Source organism: Mustela lutreola, chromosome 15 (assembly GCF_030435805.1).
Source record: "Mustela lutreola isolate mMusLut2 chromosome 15, mMusLut2.pri, whole genome shotgun sequence".
In the NCBI taxonomy this organism is placed as follows: Eukaryota; Metazoa; Chordata; class Mammalia; order Carnivora; family Mustelidae; genus Mustela; species Mustela lutreola.
In genome coordinates this window covers 14,526,130-14,541,931 of record NC_081304.1, presented here as the reverse complement: position 1 = coordinate 14,541,931, position 15,802 = coordinate 14,526,130, and the positions used below count along the sequence as shown (strand labels likewise).

The following is a 15,802-nucleotide window of genomic DNA, read 5'->3' as shown; positions in this document are numbered from 1 at the left end:
GCCTCTGCTATGACCCTGCAGCACCCCCGGGGGCCTGGCCTGCCACATGCAAGCGGACAGGTGCTCAGACAGGAGGTGACATCACAGAGCTCTCGGAGCCACTCACCGGTACACAATCGTGCCCTCAGCTCCATGACCCAGCACGTCCTTGGGACAGAATGAAATCTTCCCAACTATCACCATGTTGGTTTCCTCATCTGGGACGAAACAGGAAGACAAAGTGGTTACAAACGAACATAATCTCAAACCCCTCGAGGCTAGAAGGCTGCGAGCTGCCTGAGCCCAGATACAGAAACGGATCTCGCAGGCTGTATGTTCCCAGCCCGTGGCGAGCGGAAGCCGGCGGGCTCCACTCCCCCCTGACACCGGGGCCACAGGCTCCCCGCCTCCTGCTGTCTGTCCCTGCCTCAATGTTACTGTCGGGAGACAGTGGTCCACCACAGATGTACCTACAATTTGCAACCGAAGCCTTTGGGAAGCACAGCCAATGTGCAATGGAGGGGCCAGGAAAAGGCCTCAGACTGAGACTGGGGCTCAAGTCTCTTGCACGAGCTCCGCGTCCGGCCCCTCTGACTATTACCCCCAGACCAGACGGCTGGTCTGAGCCAACCCCCCCCCAAAGAAATGAGGGTCAACAGCGGCAGTGGTAACGGGGCTGCGGGCTGCCTCAGCAACGCTCTCAAGTCAGACACCCAGGGGACCTCGGGCTCGCAGCAACTGCCAGCCCCTCCAGAGCAAGACGGAGGGAGAACAGGATGGTCCCCCAGAGGGGAAAGGCCCTGGGGTGGCGTGGAAGCCAGGCCACCAGAATGACAGGGCATGAGGTGAGAACACAGTGAACCCTTAGAAACGGCACTCTGTGATCCCGCGGATGCTCCCTGGGAGGAACTGGTACTGGATGGCTCTTAGACTATGTTGAAATGAAAAGAGAAAACAGCAACTCGTTTTACCCTCATCGTCCTGCTCCAGAAAGGGGCTGCTGCCAGCCTTGGAGGCAGAGCCACTGGAGTGCAGCGAGTGGTTGGAGGCTCTGGGGGACGTGCTGGGGCTGCTGGTGCCCGAGCTCTCCGAGTACAGGCCGGACAAGTCCAAGGGCTCAGCATCCTGAGCCACGTCTCCAGGTGGATGGAAGGGCAGCTGCTGCTGTTGCAGGAGCTGTATTTTCTCTAGTTCCTTCTGGAATTGCTGGTGCTGGAGCTGCTGCTGCTGATGCATGCTCTGGGAAGAGAAACCCGCATCCAGACAAGGGCAGTCTGCTCCCCCCAGGGACACACGCGGGCGCAGGCTGGTAGGGAGAAGCTCCCCATGGCAGAGGAAGCAGGGGCCCTTTATGAGATCCCACAGGGACCAGTGAGAAGGTGCAGGAGGCAGGATGGGTTCAGTGACTGGGGCTCTAATTGCCATCTAGGATTTCCCAGGAGAGCCCACGCCCCCTGCTGGAGGGGCCTGGCAGGGGCAAGAGGAAGGACTGATGTAGGTGGAGGTTGGGCCCGATGAAGGGGGGAGGGGTCCATTCAATTCTAAAATTCTAGGACTTTTATGGAAGTCTGGAGTCGTTATAAACATGGAACCAAACAGAGCATGGGAAGACCCGGGCTTGCTCAGGCTGTGCACTTGATAGAGGCTATGGCTCTACGTCCACGACGGCTGTGCACTTGATAGAGGCTAACACACAGATGGTCACTGATCCGGATGGGCAGGGGAAGCGGCTGGGGCTCACAACCTCACAGCCATCTCCCCACAGCCACACAGCCAGGATGTGGCTGTAACATGTGGCCTGGCCAAGTCCCACTTCCCCCATTTCGTCACGCTGCCTTCCCCACCTCCCCTACTCCTCTCATCTACCCCGCAAAATTCGGGGGTCATCATGTGAAGTAGCAGTGATCCGTGATCATTACTACCTGTGTGGGAAGAGCACTGAAGGGACGGCTGTGAAGCCGACCTCCCGTCCCCCGGGAGTTTTCTGGCTCTCATGTATACTCTTACACTCCCTCTCTGAACTCGGGTTCAAAACCAGGAAATGCCAAAGATCAGCTGAGTAACACTGGGAACGTTATTTAACTTGCCCAGAACTTAGCTTCTCTGGGAGTAAGGCAGAGCAATGATGACCTCCCGGAACTGTGGGAGGTAAGATATAAAACACTGCAGGTGAACCCCTCGGGACAAATGGAAGGGTTTGTCATTCCTATTCCTGAATGGGACATGAGCCTCCTGGACACTAGTACTCTAAAATGACACTTCAGTGCTCTGAGCAACTTGATGAAGGAATATTCTAGAATGTTTTATCCAACTGATAACCTATTCAACTATGTAATCTTAGCTCGCTCACTTCCAACAGAAAGTGGAAGGAATGCCGCCTTTTCCACTCTCGCTGGCATCTCTCACAGGCAGTTTGTAAGGAAGGAAAGCTAAGTGGATTTTCATCTATCATCCCTATTCTTAAAAAGGAAAATACAGTTAACTATTCGAAATGATCTGCAGAAGCAAGGTTTACAAATCAGTTTTTACGATTAGTTAACTCTATGACATAGGTAAAAAAAACAAAAAAAACAAAAAAACAAAAAAACCAAAAACCTGTCCTTTCCTGAGAAGCTAGTGTCTTTTTAACAACAATGTTTCTAAAAATAAACAAATACTAACTCTGAAATGTGAAAGGCAATGTGTGTGCTTGTCTGATCTGATGCGTGTGCGGAGCTCACGGGCACCAGGTGACCAGCCCGGAAGTTCAGAAACACCCAGGAGAGCGAAGGGAAGGGGCAGAGTTTTACCAAGGGGTAGGTGATGATGAAGGCCACCCAGCCGATGAGCAGGAAGGTGCTCAGGATGATGGTGGCGATGTCCTTAAGCACAGAGTCCATGGGGGCCTCAGGCTTGGCTGGGGCACGCTCGTATTTCTCTTCCACATCCTGTGAGACGGTGGTAGGCGCGTTTTCTGAAGTCTGGTCAACCAGGTTGATAACCTTGTATGGGACAGAGTGACTAGGTCACTGCACAATTTCTGGCCAGATATAAATGAGCCAAATAGTCAAGAGTAGCCATGACTACCAGGCAGGATCATGCTGTAGAATGTGCTGGGCTTTTTTGGCTAGGCACACCAAAGATCACACAGCCAAACAATGGCTCTGCCTTTGTCAAAGTGACTGTCCTGGGCCAGGCTGTACTGCAATGCAATGAGGTTATTATCAGTACTCAAAAACAGCTCAAGAGCAGTACTTTTGGAAGGGTCTTTAGATCCTATATTCTTTAGAAAATCCTCACTGAAGACAAAGATGTCCTCCTTTGAGGGTCGATTTGATATCTGAGAAAACTCTGACATCCTTGGTGACAAAGTCTAGTGAAAAGGTGGATAGTCACTTTAATAAAACCGTGTTACATTAAAAAGGAAAACCCTGTGTGGGGGCACAGATGTGGCTGAAGAAAAATAAAGCAGCCTGTTTCTGTCACTTGTAAACTTCCAGGGCAACTCCAAAAACAAAATCATTCTTTTCAAGTATCCCACTATTTTTCAAGGTTTCTGAAAAGCATCAGAATCATCTGTTAGTGTTAGACAAAATTTTACTTGGAAGCCCAAAATGGAACCAGATAAAAGTGGACCTCCCGTCTCAGTTTTTTGGAGTCTCTAGGACTCCAAGAACAGTTTGGGAAAATGTATCGATGTGTTCTCAAACATCCTGTGCCCCGGGAGCGCCATCACTGTTTGCCCAGCGAAGTGAACACAGCCCCTGGGCAAGCGCAGAACTTGGCATCCCCCACCAGGCACCCACCTTTCCCCGCAGCCCAGACTTCTGCCTTCGCTTCTCCCCGCCACTCCCCCCACCCACAGTGTATGGGGTGGTGGGGGGCTCGGCCGGTGGGGAGCAGGCAGCTGAGGAATGTCTGCTGAGCACAGGACCAGGAACAACCCTTGGTTACATTCGGTCTGAGGTGTTTGTAACAAAGGTTGTCTTGTTGCTGTGTAAATGCAACTCAGAGGATTTTAGGGGAGTTTTAAAAAACTCTGTTCAAGTTTGGATGGTTATTAAAATCTTAACTGTGGCTATCTCTGGCCTTAGAGTAAGGGTTCTGTCTTATTTTCTTCTCTATACTTTTATTTTCTAAGTGTTCAGTGGTGGATGCAAGTAAATTTAATAAGATCAACATCAATGCTGTCCGAGGTCGCTGTCTTAGGACTCAAAGTACTTCTCCAACCTGCTATCTTCAGAGACCACAGGCAACTCGAGATATCTCGCTCTAGATTCTTAAACAGCTTCATGATTTTCCTTTCCTTTCTCTCTGGATCAAATCTGAGCCCTACAGTGAACTTGCCGTGATCGCGGCCCCTACATCAGCCAGTCCCCCTCGTCTTCCTCAGACCTTGCCCACAGTCCAGGCCTCTCTCAGGCTTGCATCCCCCGTGGGGGGGGCTGCAGAAGCTACCAAGTCCGAATGGCTTCTCTAGACCCCCTTCTCCCACCACTGGCCATGCTGGAACCCCTCCTACCTCCTGCCTCCTCCCCTCGCTCTGTGCCACAGAAGGCTGCCCCGCCTATGGGCACAGCAGTGGTCTCCCTGCCCTCTGGTTCCCAACTGAGACCCCAGCAGATGGGGCAGGAGGTGGGAAAGGAAGTCCAGGTCGGTTGCTGATTATGCCAACTGAAGCTCCAGGCTGTCCACTCCTGCCCCCCAATTTCAGGCTAAAGGATGCTAAGAGAACGCCTAGGGCTGTCCACATGTGTGAGAATAATCCCTTTACTAACTCCCCTCCGATCGTTCTAGTCTGGATGGCCACCTATGTCCGGCAGAGACCCTGCCCGGCACTCTGTGTCCCCAGAGCTAAAAGGGGACAGCCCAGGGCAGAGGCTCCCGGTAGCTACCACCTGGGGGGGCCTCCCTGCTGCCCAAATCTCTGTTCTGTGGGCACACTGGGCCCCTGCCAGACCAAGCCTCTATCAGACCAAGCAACCGAGCCCACCGTTTCCAAAGAGCTACTCCTGGTTTCAAGAAGCTTCGGGTCTCCCACCTCCTCTCACCAACCGTTGGCTCCACTGCCAGGTGCAAGCAAAGCTGGGTAACGTGATTCCTCTGTAGCAAATGGTCCCACTTCCCACCGCTCCCCACGTGGTGGCCTCAGATCTGGTCTCAGGCCCAGAGCTGCACATGCAGGGTTCGTGCCACCTCCGGGTCTTCGTCTCTGCTGCCCTCTGTCCTCTGGTGCCCTTTACCCCTGTCCCATCAGCCAGCCCCCTCCCCCATCCCTCTGCCTTTCCCACCGCCCTCACTAAGTGCTCTGGCAGTCTCCCCACCGGGCCTTCACTGGGTGATGTTTGCTGTGGGTTCCCGAGCAGTCTTCTCCCCTCCCGAGTCCACTGTGAGCCCCAAGGCAAGGGCAAATGCCTTCCCCCAACACCTGACCCGAGGAGGCAGGAACTAACTGTTCACGTCCCCACTCACTTCCTCGAAGCTCTTCTTGTCTGAGTCGGCAGGAATCACGTTTTCCCGATGTTTGGGCAGGTTGTTGGGGAATCTCTCCAGCATCTTGGTAGACGCGGACAGGGGGGTTTCATGGTGTCCTGGGAGAGGAAACACATTTCCATGAGACCGGCTCCCCACACGGTGGTGGCCGTCCATGTCAAGCTCAGGCAACTGTCGCTCCCTACTGAGGGGCCCAGAGGGTGAGCACCCACATTTGTAAAGGGAGAGAAAATGAGGGGCAGTTACCAGAAAAGTCTCATTAAGACAGAAATTTTATTACTCAGTGGCAGGTATACAGTGTTCTGAATCTCACAGTGAGGGGCAAAGAAGTGTCCTTGTCAGGAGAGGAATCAGGATCTTTGGGATATGTTTAGAGTAAGACTTGTGTGGGTAATTCCTAATTTACTTGTGGGCTGCTGAAGCTTCTTGAAGCTCCATTAAAAATTCAAGCAGTTTCTCCCTTCAAGCACTACCTCGTAACATCACCCTACTAAGGCTATCACGTTCCCACCTTAGTATTTAAATCGCTCGGGTGGCGTTCTATTCCTATTATCTAAATTCCATCCTGGGAAGGGATAAATTATTCACAAGAGAGAAACAGGATGGGGCGCCTGGGTGGCTCAGTGGGTTAAAGCCTCTGCCTTCAGCTCAGGTCATGATCTCGGAGTTCTGGGATCGAACCCCACATCGGGCTCTCTGCTCAGCAGGGAGCCTGCCTCCCCCTCTGTCTCTGTCTGCCTCTCTGCCTACTTGTGATTTCTGTCAAATAAATAAATAAAATATTAAAAAAAAAAAAAGAGAGAGAGAGAGAGAGAGAAACAGGACGCATTTGCTAGGGGAACCGGGGGGCACAGTTCTCTGGGCCCTCACTCACTCATCTCTATGCTATTTGAAGACTACCTACTGTATGTTACACATTTATTAAGCATCGTCTGTATGCATATTACTGTAAGAGAGACAAAGTTGAGTAAAACTGGGATTCAGTATGGCTCGAAAATCTGTTTAGCTCTAACATGAAATGACGCCTATACTACCCAGAAGAGCCAGTTAACTCTCTCACAGTGCGCTGTTGGCTCCAGGACACACTTTGCTTTGTGTTCTCTCCCTGTGATGCGGATCTCACTCTATGATCTTTCCACTGTTGTCCCAAACCTACCAGAGATTCTTATGGTCTGTATTTCCAAGACAAAAATAAACAAGAAAAATCTTTATCTTTAGGTCAGTTCTCTATAAGATCATTCTTTCTTTCTTTTTTTCCCTAAGATTTTATTTATCTATTTGGGCGTGGGGAGGACAGAGGGAGAAGGAGACTCCCTGCTGAGTGGGGAGTCAGACATGGGATCCAGGACCCTGGGATTATGACCTGAGCTGAAGGCAGAGGCTTAACTGATTGAGCCACCCAGGCATCCCTAAACACGATCATTTTGTTCCGAACCACCACGTTTCCCCTTGTCTGTGAGAACTATGAAACATGCTTTACTGGGAAGTAGGATGTCCTCATGTGGGGTCTTCCTGCTTGAGACCCTGGAATCAGACCTGCTGATGGGGCCCAGAGATCTGAATGTGAGTGTCTCCGGGCACCTCTGAGGCTCACTAACAAGAAACCTTTGCTCTAGGAGAAAACAGGTCGCCCTCCCACGTGCTGCCCTGTGCTACAGGGCCCTGCCTGCCCCCACCCCCGCCCCCAGGGCCTGCTCCCTATGTTTCAAGTCCAGCCTCCCCTGTAGGGATTTAGTAACAGACAACTACAGACAGGATTAGCCCAGATCCTTACTTCCTGCTATACTTCCGCTCACAGACAGGTGTCTCCCGTAACTGGGCCCTGGTGCCATCAGGCCGCACGCTCTGAACCAACTTTTCCACGAGCATCATCAGGAGATCCCAACACATTTTTGTACAAACAGTACCTGGTCTTTGGGATACAAACAGTACCTGGTCTTTGGGATTTATCTATCATCATCATCACGTCTGGGCTCTAGAGAAAAAGCACAGGCCCTGGCCCAGACCCATGGACTCAGGATTTCCAGGGGTCAAACATGCTTGTCTGACAAAGCTCCCACAGGAAGCCAACAGTACCCCAGGTTAAGACCACCAGACCACATAGCTCAAGCTAAGAGGACTCATTTTATTTTCAAGACCAATGTGGGAAGTGGGGATATCCTTAATGTCTTCTTCCAAAACCAAATCGAAGGACACAGTTGGACATAAAAGGGCATGTCATTTTACCTGTGGCCCTGAGTCTATGCAAAGATTGCCAAGTAGTTCCTTATTTAAAAATGACTAGCTCCGGAGTTCCTCCAGGGGATTTCAGAAGTGTGGGGTGATTCCCTAATGACTTCTTCGCACTTTGTTGAGTTTCTCAGTTTTCTTACTTGGACAACCTTTCCACTTTAAAAGGATATCATTTTGCAACCTAATCATGAAGACTTTGGCCCCATATTTTTTGTAGTCTTAGGGACAGATTTCCTTAGTTTTCAAAATTTTCTCTCTTCTTAGCCACTGGCGGGCTGGTTATGTATCTCTTAACTCCTACAGAAAACTACATGACCTTGTAATTTTAATGGCCTCTACTCATCAGCTCTTTTCCCCCTCACATTGGCCAGTCACGCATGCTCTCAAAACTACTTCTGTTCAAAAGAAAGGTAGAAGTGGGGCGCCTGGGTGGCTCAGTGGGTTAAGCCTCTGCCTTTGGCTTGGCTCGTAGACTCAGGGTTCTGGGATCGAGCCGCGCATCGGGCTCTCTGCTCAACAGGGAGCCTGCTTCCCCCTCCCCCTCTGCCTGTCTCTCTGCCTACTTGTGATCTCTGTCAAATAAGTAAATAAAATCTTAAAAAAAAAAAGGTAGAATTACTCTGTTACCTCTTTTGCCCATTATTTGGCAGAAAAAATAAGCAGAAGAAAAATGACTACAGAGAGTCGGAAGAACAAGACCTGGACAACCATACAGGGACGGATAGGGACTCTGGGACGCTCAGGCTCCTATCTGCAACTCCCAGTTACACCCCTGCCCCCAGCCCCCATCCCAGCCTGGGTGCCACCACGGGGCCTCCTGGGCCCACATGCTTCCCAGCCACCCCACATCCTTTCCTGGTGCCTCCAGCATTGCCCTCTCTCTGCCCCTTCCACTCAGCAGCTAGCAACCACTTGCCTCCCGTGCCCCCTCACAAAGTGGCATCCCTGCCTCTCACATCTCTGGGGCTAGGAGGCTAGGAGGCAGCAGGAGTGGGGGGAGACAGGATGCACAAGAGACAAATCAAATTTCCCCACATCCGGGGACTTCTGTTGTGGCTCCCTGATCCAAGCCCAGCCTCAATCTCTTTGCCACCTTCCATTCCTCCTGGATCTCCAACAACCCTCCCCCCCCCCCACACACACACCCTGTCTCCAAATCCCCCCAACCATGGAACTCTTCCATAGGAATCGCCCTGGTTTCCCAAAAGTGGAGCAACAAGGCTGTCTACCCCACAAGGGGCTGCTGGCAGAAATGAGGAGACGGGTTCGAAAGTGCTTAGTGCCAGTGCCTGGCATATAATGGACGGTCTGCGCGCCGGATAAGTGCACAAAGGTTATGTTAAGTCCGTACTTGGGTTTTGGAACATTAAATGAATTTTGAGAACTGACGTGGTAACACAACTACCCTGTTTCTTTTCCTTGCAGATAAAAACAGTGCCAGGTCTGAAAGACCATCTTGGACCCGAACTAAGCACAATGCAGAGTTGACCACGGTAAGGAGCAAGGCCGGTCTTTGCCCACCAGGGGGCAGCACGCTGCGGCCAGAAGGGATGAGAAACCAGCGCTTACCTATCAGAAGCCAGTAGTTCCTCAGGTAGTTGAGCTTGTTCTTGCCTTTGAGCCCAGGGTCAAACTTGACGTCTGTGCTGGGTGTGATCACACACTCCCCTTTGTCCCCGATGGTGACCCCCTCAGTCTGGGGGCCTTCCAGCAAAGGCAGAGTGCTGCCTCGGGGCTGTGAATAAAGAACAGGAGTGAGGTCTGGGGCAGCCCTTGTAGAGAAGCACCCAAGGAAAGCGATTTCTAGTGTGGGGCTGGCCCAGGACAGCCAGAGCAAGACACAAAGCCCTCACGTGGCAGAGCCTCCTTCCTCAACACCTTCATCAGGGGCAGCTTTTTAAAGTTCTTTTGTCTGGGGAAGAATGTGTGTGGAATTCGCAGAGGCTACTATGAGAAGCAGAGGTAAGTGAAGGAGCCCACAGCCCACAGCCTCTGCCCGGACCAGGGTAGAAGTTCTGGCCAGGAGCCCAGTGCTGGCTCCGCACTTGGAAGAGGCTGGTGAGGTCTGAGGAGGCCTCGAGAGGTCACCAAAGGATGGGAAGGATTTGAGCAGGAAAAAGGAAGGGAGGGCATTTGATGCGTGAGGCACAGCCTGAACAAAGGTGGAGAAAGCCAAACAGGAACCTTCTGGAATGAGGGAGAGATGGCCTGCACAACTCCCACAGAGACCCGAGCAGTGTGGAAGAAGGGTCCTGAGGGCCTGGACAGAGACAGAGGAGGGTGTGAACACCAGCCTGGACAGTTCAGACTTGAACATGAAAGCAAAGCAGAATGACTTGGGCTCCCGGGGCTTGGGAAGCTGCTCTTGTCATACATCTTCCCTCAGGAAGTAAAAAATGGTACATGGGCAGGAACTGTTTCTCGGGATCTAAGACCTGTGTCTTGCATTCTTTCCCCACAGGATGTTCAAATATAATTCAGAGTCATTCTTTGCCAAAATGGAAAAGGAGTGCTTGGGAGGAGGCTGCCCCTGTGAGCCCCCGAGAGGAGACTTACCACAACGGCGACTCCCTCGTGAACCATGGAGGGGGAGGCATACAGGCTGGTAGAGTACTTCCCGACATACAGGGTGGGCCTAGGAGACAAGCAGAAACATGCCTTCTACAGTCACTTAATTTCTATGTTCCACAGAAGGGGCCTTTCTGGAGAGAAGTGTGCCAGGCCCAAATGCCACGCTAAGAATAACCAGATTAACCACTGGCACTCCAGCAGCGGAGTGAAGGCAGGGCTACCATCCTGGGAACCTGGACTGCAGGCCCCGGCTGTCGCTGCCTCCAGAGGCGTGCACGAGTCAGCCAACTGCCAGCCTGGCTTCCCCTCACCCGCCAAGGGAAGGCTGCGCTGGACCGTCCCCATGCCTCCTGCAGAAAGAACCACGGACAGTGCTCACCCGGGAAGGACCAAATGCTCGCAACCACTGCCAAGACACTAAGGTGGCCCGGATCACAGCCCGCTCTGACAACCGAGCTGCCATTCTGTCTCGTGACTCGTCGGGAGTCTAGAGGTTCTACAGAAACCCTGAGGCACACTCGCTGCTCTCAGCTGGATGACTGCAGCAAAGGGGTACACAAGAAGTTCCAAACCAGTGAGGGTGCTGCTCCCCCAGCCGGTGGGCAGCGAAGGGGCGGAGGGGGGAGGGTCCGGCTTTGTCTGTGGGGTCGGCGTGAAGAGGCAGGGGCTGCACCTCCAGACCCTCGCGGTTACCAGCAATAGCCAGTGTGGGGTTGGTCATCACTAAAGCCTTGGAACCTCCCTCGACAGACACCTGCCGTGCGAAAGGTGCTGTGCCAACTCGGAGAGCGCTCACGGCCCCACTGCTCTCCCTGTAGCCCTGCGGAGCGGGAAACGGGGATTCAGCAAGGCCACGGGACCACGCTGCCGGCTGCTAACAGGTGGGGATGGCGAACACAAGCCTGCAGAGGCTCAGGCTTATTACACGCGGTAACACTCTTTCCCTCATTTTGGAAACGAGTATGACTTAGAGTGAGAATTTAGAAAATCCAGAAAGCTGAAAGGTAAAGACATCTCTTGTCCTCCCACCAGCTGAGACAGATGCAAACTGTGCTGGGGTTCTGTATCAGCGGTCTCTTATCCCTGTCCAGAATTTTGATTTATGTGATATTCGAGAACTCTGAAGCATCAAGGCATGCCCCAGTGCATAGACGCATCTCGAACTTTCCAATGGGGCCAGTCCTGGCTCTTTATCCACCCTGTGCCATGGCGTCCTGCAGACGGTCTGGGTCACGGCTGCCCTCTTCTGTCCTGGGTCCCCTGACTCACGTCAGCTTGCTCTTGGCCTCCGTCTCCTTGGGGAACGGGTACTTCCACTTGGTGATGCGGCCCACCTCCCCGGACATGAAGGTCAGGTAGCGCAGGGTCTCCACAGCGACGTTGATGTGCAGCACCTTCTTCAGACCCTCCCGCTGCCAGACGTAAAAGGCCACCACGGGCGAAGCGTAGTTTTGGATCCACAGGACGTCGCCAGATTCACTGTCCACGGTCACCACCAGCCCGTCGCCATTAGACACAAAGTGGGACATCTCTGCACAGATCAAATAAACAAAGCATGCGGTCTCACCCCATCTCACGCCCGACCACATCCTCTCTCTCCTGGCAAGAAGCAGTCACTCAGCTATAGGAAACAAGATTTCTGGAGCATTCTCAGATAGCCTCCCAACGATGTCACTCGTTTCCAGTGAACCCAGTGCAGGCTCTACAACATCAGGACAGTGAGAGCTGCCTGCTTCATAAACGTAAGCTAGGACCACTCTGTGGACGGTGGTTTACCTGGTGAGACTCTCGGGCGCTCTACACAATTAGCCGGAGTCGACAGTGAGGAGGAAAGAGCCAGGGAAGAGGCCCAGGATTCAGATATTTTATAGCAATCATTTCAAACCAACTGATGGAGTGGAAGGTCAAAGCTGACCACTGACACTGCCCCCATCTGCCCACAGAGGAGATCTCTGTCAGACGTTCAGGTCTCAGTGTTCAGATGGCAAAATTGGCTTTCAGTTTTCATTTGAGTTGGGAGAACGTTTACAAGAGAAATAAACTAGGGGGATGAGTCACATTTAGGGGATGGACTGTTCCCGTCACAGCATACTTAGTTCCGCTTCCCAGGGGCTTGTGGTGTGTTCCTTCTGGGACTCAGAGAGACTCAATATGGCGCTTGACCCTCCTCTCAGGCTAACTCCCCACCCACTCTACTAAGGTTACCTTCCACGCTTCTCACCTAGGCCCCTGCCTTCAATACCGACTGTCAAAGCCTTGGTATCTCCAAAAGCTGGTGGCCAAGAGCGCCTTAAAAGAACACCCGACATTTGGGAGTGACAGCGTCCTCAGTGGTCACACGTACCCCGCCAGCCTTGTGGAGCCTCCCGGGAGCACTTACTGTAGTCCCCGTCGTCCTCAGGCAGTGAGGCTGCGTAGTCGAAGTAGGTGGCGTTCCACCGGAGCTCGCGGGTTTTGGTGTCGTACATGGTGATGGTGTATTCTGGAGAACACACACCGGCCTATTACCTGCAGGGGCCCCAGCACCTGCTGAAGGGCCGACCTGACCTACATGACAATGGACAGACCCTTTCTACATGTCTGTAAAGTGTGCAGGCCATCCGTAGGGAGAGAGAAAGGCCATGTGGGCGGGAACTGAAGTCCCAGACACACGGGTGAACCTGGCCGACAGCGTGTGGAACAGGGACCAGCCACTCACACTGTGCCCTTAGACTCATGACTCACAGAATCAATATCACTGTGTTTATTTTTTATTTTTTTGCTATTGTGCATCATGATTTTATTATTATTTTTTTAATCACAGTATCATTTAAAACCACCTAAGTGGTGGAGTGGTTTAGTATATAGCAAAAGATAGCTGATGTTAGAAACTGGTACCCAGAGATGGGATAGGGCTATGACAACACAAGGAAACGTGTGGCATTGGCTGGGACAAGGTGGCGGGGGGAGGCTGGCAGGCCGACATGAAGACTGAAGGAGAGGAAGGAAACTGCTCCTGGGAGCTGCCAAGGGGTGGCCCAGGCTATGACGCGGTGACACTAGCACAGACCACTGCTTGCAGTAACTTGGAAAAGCGCAAGAAAGCACCTGGCGATCTTGCGGGTTTGGCTGCGGGGATCTTCAGACAGAACTCAGAAAGTGCCAAGCAGGCTCTCCTAACTGCATGTGATGTATTGTGACATGGAGGGGCTGAAGAAGAAACCATTCAGTTTTTAAGCTGAATACAAAGAAAATCTAGAGGGGCCAGGACCAACACTCCAGCTGGAAGAGCCTCACTATAAAAAACGGCCTCAAGGTCAAGATCAAATCAAGGCAAACAGGTGCGTAGCTGGTGGAGAGGGATGGACCCACTGCTGAATGTCTTTAAAAACAGCAATGCTAGGGCACCTGGGTGGCTCAGTGGGTTGGGCCTCTGCCTTCAGCTCAGGTCGTGATCTCAGGGTCCTGAGATCGAGCCCCAAGTCGGGCTCTCTGCTCAGCGAGGAGCCCGCTTCTCCCCTCTCTCTGCCTGCTTCTCTGCCTACTTGTGATCGCGCGTGCTCGCGCTCTCTCTCTCTCTCTCTCTCTGTCAAATAAATAAATAAATAAAATCTTTAAAAATAAAAAAATAAAACCAGCAATGCTTATTCTGGAAATTGACTGGAAAACGTTTAAGTCTGGAAAATATAGCTGCGGAGGAGGGAATAGAGGCCGTGGCCCCATCATGGGGGTTCTGCAGGCCGTGGTGCTTCGGGCTAATCCCTCCAGCCACGAAAACCCTGGTAGGGGGGCAGGGAAGGCTTTTAAAGGGGGAACCAACGTGGTAAAGTCTATGTTTGGAGAATACAGATCTGGCCACCTTCTAGAGAATGAAGCCCAGAGCAGCAGAGACCCAGGGGGAGGCTACTTAATGTCTTTTTTGGCGGGGGGGGGGGGGTGTGGACAGACAGGTTGTACACAAGAGAAGGTTCCTTCTTACCTGTTCGCCCAAGATACAGCAAAGAGGTTGACGGGCAGAGACTGTCTGCAAAGGCCGACGACAGAGTCTGTTGCTTCTCCCCGGTCAGAAGGTCAATGACATACCAAATGTCCTGCTTTTTACCTGAAAAGTCACAAGGACACACTGTGGTTTATACTCACCCCGTATGGAAAAAAACATATCCCTGCCAAACTAGCAGGCCAAGGTGTTTCCTGTGCTGTGAGGCCGGGAGTTCTCGTGATGTTGAAGACATTTCTCTAATGCTCCGAGGGTGACAAGATGAATGCTACAGCAGAGAGAATAAAACTTCTTGGCCCACTGGGTCTTCTAATAACTTAATAACCTAATGATGGTTTGAAAATGCCTTCAAACCTAACAACCTAATAAAACTCACAGACTTCATTGCTTGGATGAATGGCCTTAAATAGGCAAAGCCTGGCCCCCCCGAAGGACAATCCTCTTCCCACAGACCAAGCTCTGTGTAAATAGAGAGATTCACCCAGGGTTGACTTCTCTGGTAACCGTCATTCACAGACCTCTACACCCCTCCCTAAGGAGCCCGCATGTAAAGAGGATCCACAGTTACTGTTTATAACTCTACTTAGCTGATACCTGGGACTGGGTAGTAGAGTTGGTAGCAACTTGGTATTCATGAGACCAAGCTTATCTCAGCCATGGACCCCAGCATACACACTACACCCCCACACCTTGGTTGGCTGGTTAAAAGGTATGAATAGGTGGACAGTACAGGCCAGACAACACCACTGGGAAAACTCAAAGCATATGCCTCTGCAGTACATACTCCAGAGGGTCAGTAGCATGGGCCTCCCCTCTGAAAGTCAACACAGTCACCATAAGGTATGCATTTCTATTCTGTAAGGCATGGTCTCTGGTTACTGGGATCTTTCTAACTTATTGGACAAGGGTCCTACTTCAAGGGACTCTTGGAAGCAGAGTACAGAGATGTTGAGATCACATGTCTGTGACCACAGATCACAGAACAGGGCATCAGAATTTGCTGGAGCTACACTTAGTTCTAACAGATGGAACATACATGCCTAGTCTAAGAGAAACTTGTCCATGGATAACGTTCTGTTCTCAACGACAAAATCTTAGTATGAAAAAGGTCTGCAGATAGAGTGAGAACATCACCAAATAGCCGTGCCCATGATCCCTCCCCATCTGGCATGACACCCTTCTGGTTACTTTGAGGACCATTACCATCTGGGTAGCTCAGCGACCTCTTAAAGGATGCATCGGGCAATTGCCACAGTTTTAAGTATGCTTAATGAACTCACTTAAGAGGACACCACACAAGGATGATAGAAACACACTAGCCTAAATGCATCTTAAGTAATGAACCGCTGCCAAAAGCTAGAAACCCAGACAGACAGCAGTTACACAGATGGTCAGAAGATGGTCAGGATGGGGCGCCTGGGTGGCTCAGTCAGTTAAGAATCTGCCTTCGGCTCGGGTCATGATCCTAGGGTCCTGGGATTGAGCCCTGCATCTGGCTCCCTGTTCAACAGGGAGCCTGCTTCTCTCTGTTCTCCCCCTGGGTGCTCACACTCTCTCTCAAATAATAAATAA

The 15,802-nt window shown here is 51.8% G+C and overlaps 1 protein-coding gene and 1 long non-coding RNA gene across 5 annotated transcripts in view; one reads left to right on the top strand and one right to left on the bottom strand.

Moving 5' to 3' along the window:
• Window positions 1-15,802, bottom strand: part of ERN1 (endoplasmic reticulum to nucleus signaling 1) — a 77,209-nt gene that overhangs the window by 12,060 nt on the left and 49,347 nt on the right. The window contains exons 6-14 of one of the 2 annotated variants that reach the window (XM_059150204.1): window positions 14,213-14,335; window positions 12,635-12,736; window positions 11,524-11,785; window positions 10,240-10,318; window positions 9,253-9,418; window positions 5,431-5,549; window positions 2,769-2,960; window positions 951-1,218; window positions 107-197 (exon numbers count right to left, since the gene is read on the bottom strand). In XM_059150204.1, the coding sequence (XP_059006187.1) occupies window positions 107-197; window positions 951-1,218; window positions 2,769-2,960; window positions 5,431-5,549; window positions 9,253-9,418; window positions 10,240-10,318; window positions 11,524-11,785; window positions 12,635-12,736; window positions 14,213-14,335 (1,402 nt within the window). The remainder of the gene's footprint in view (window positions 1-106; window positions 198-950; window positions 1,219-2,768; window positions 2,961-5,430; window positions 5,550-9,252; window positions 9,419-10,239; window positions 10,319-11,523; window positions 11,786-12,634; window positions 12,737-14,212; window positions 14,336-15,802) is intronic. The other variant, XM_059150205.1, reaches the window with a different exon arrangement.
• Window positions 6,007-13,867, top strand: LOC131816958 (uncharacterized). Of its 3 annotated transcripts, XR_009348252.1 has the most exons (4): window positions 6,007-7,014; window positions 8,334-9,016; window positions 9,109-9,277; window positions 10,145-13,867. It is a non-coding gene; the product is annotated as an uncharacterized LOC131816958 (long non-coding RNA). The 3 variants fall into 3 exon arrangements; XR_009348251.1 differs by having other exon boundaries at window positions 6,007-9,016; window positions 9,109-9,176; XR_009348250.1 differs by having other exon boundaries at window positions 6,007-9,016.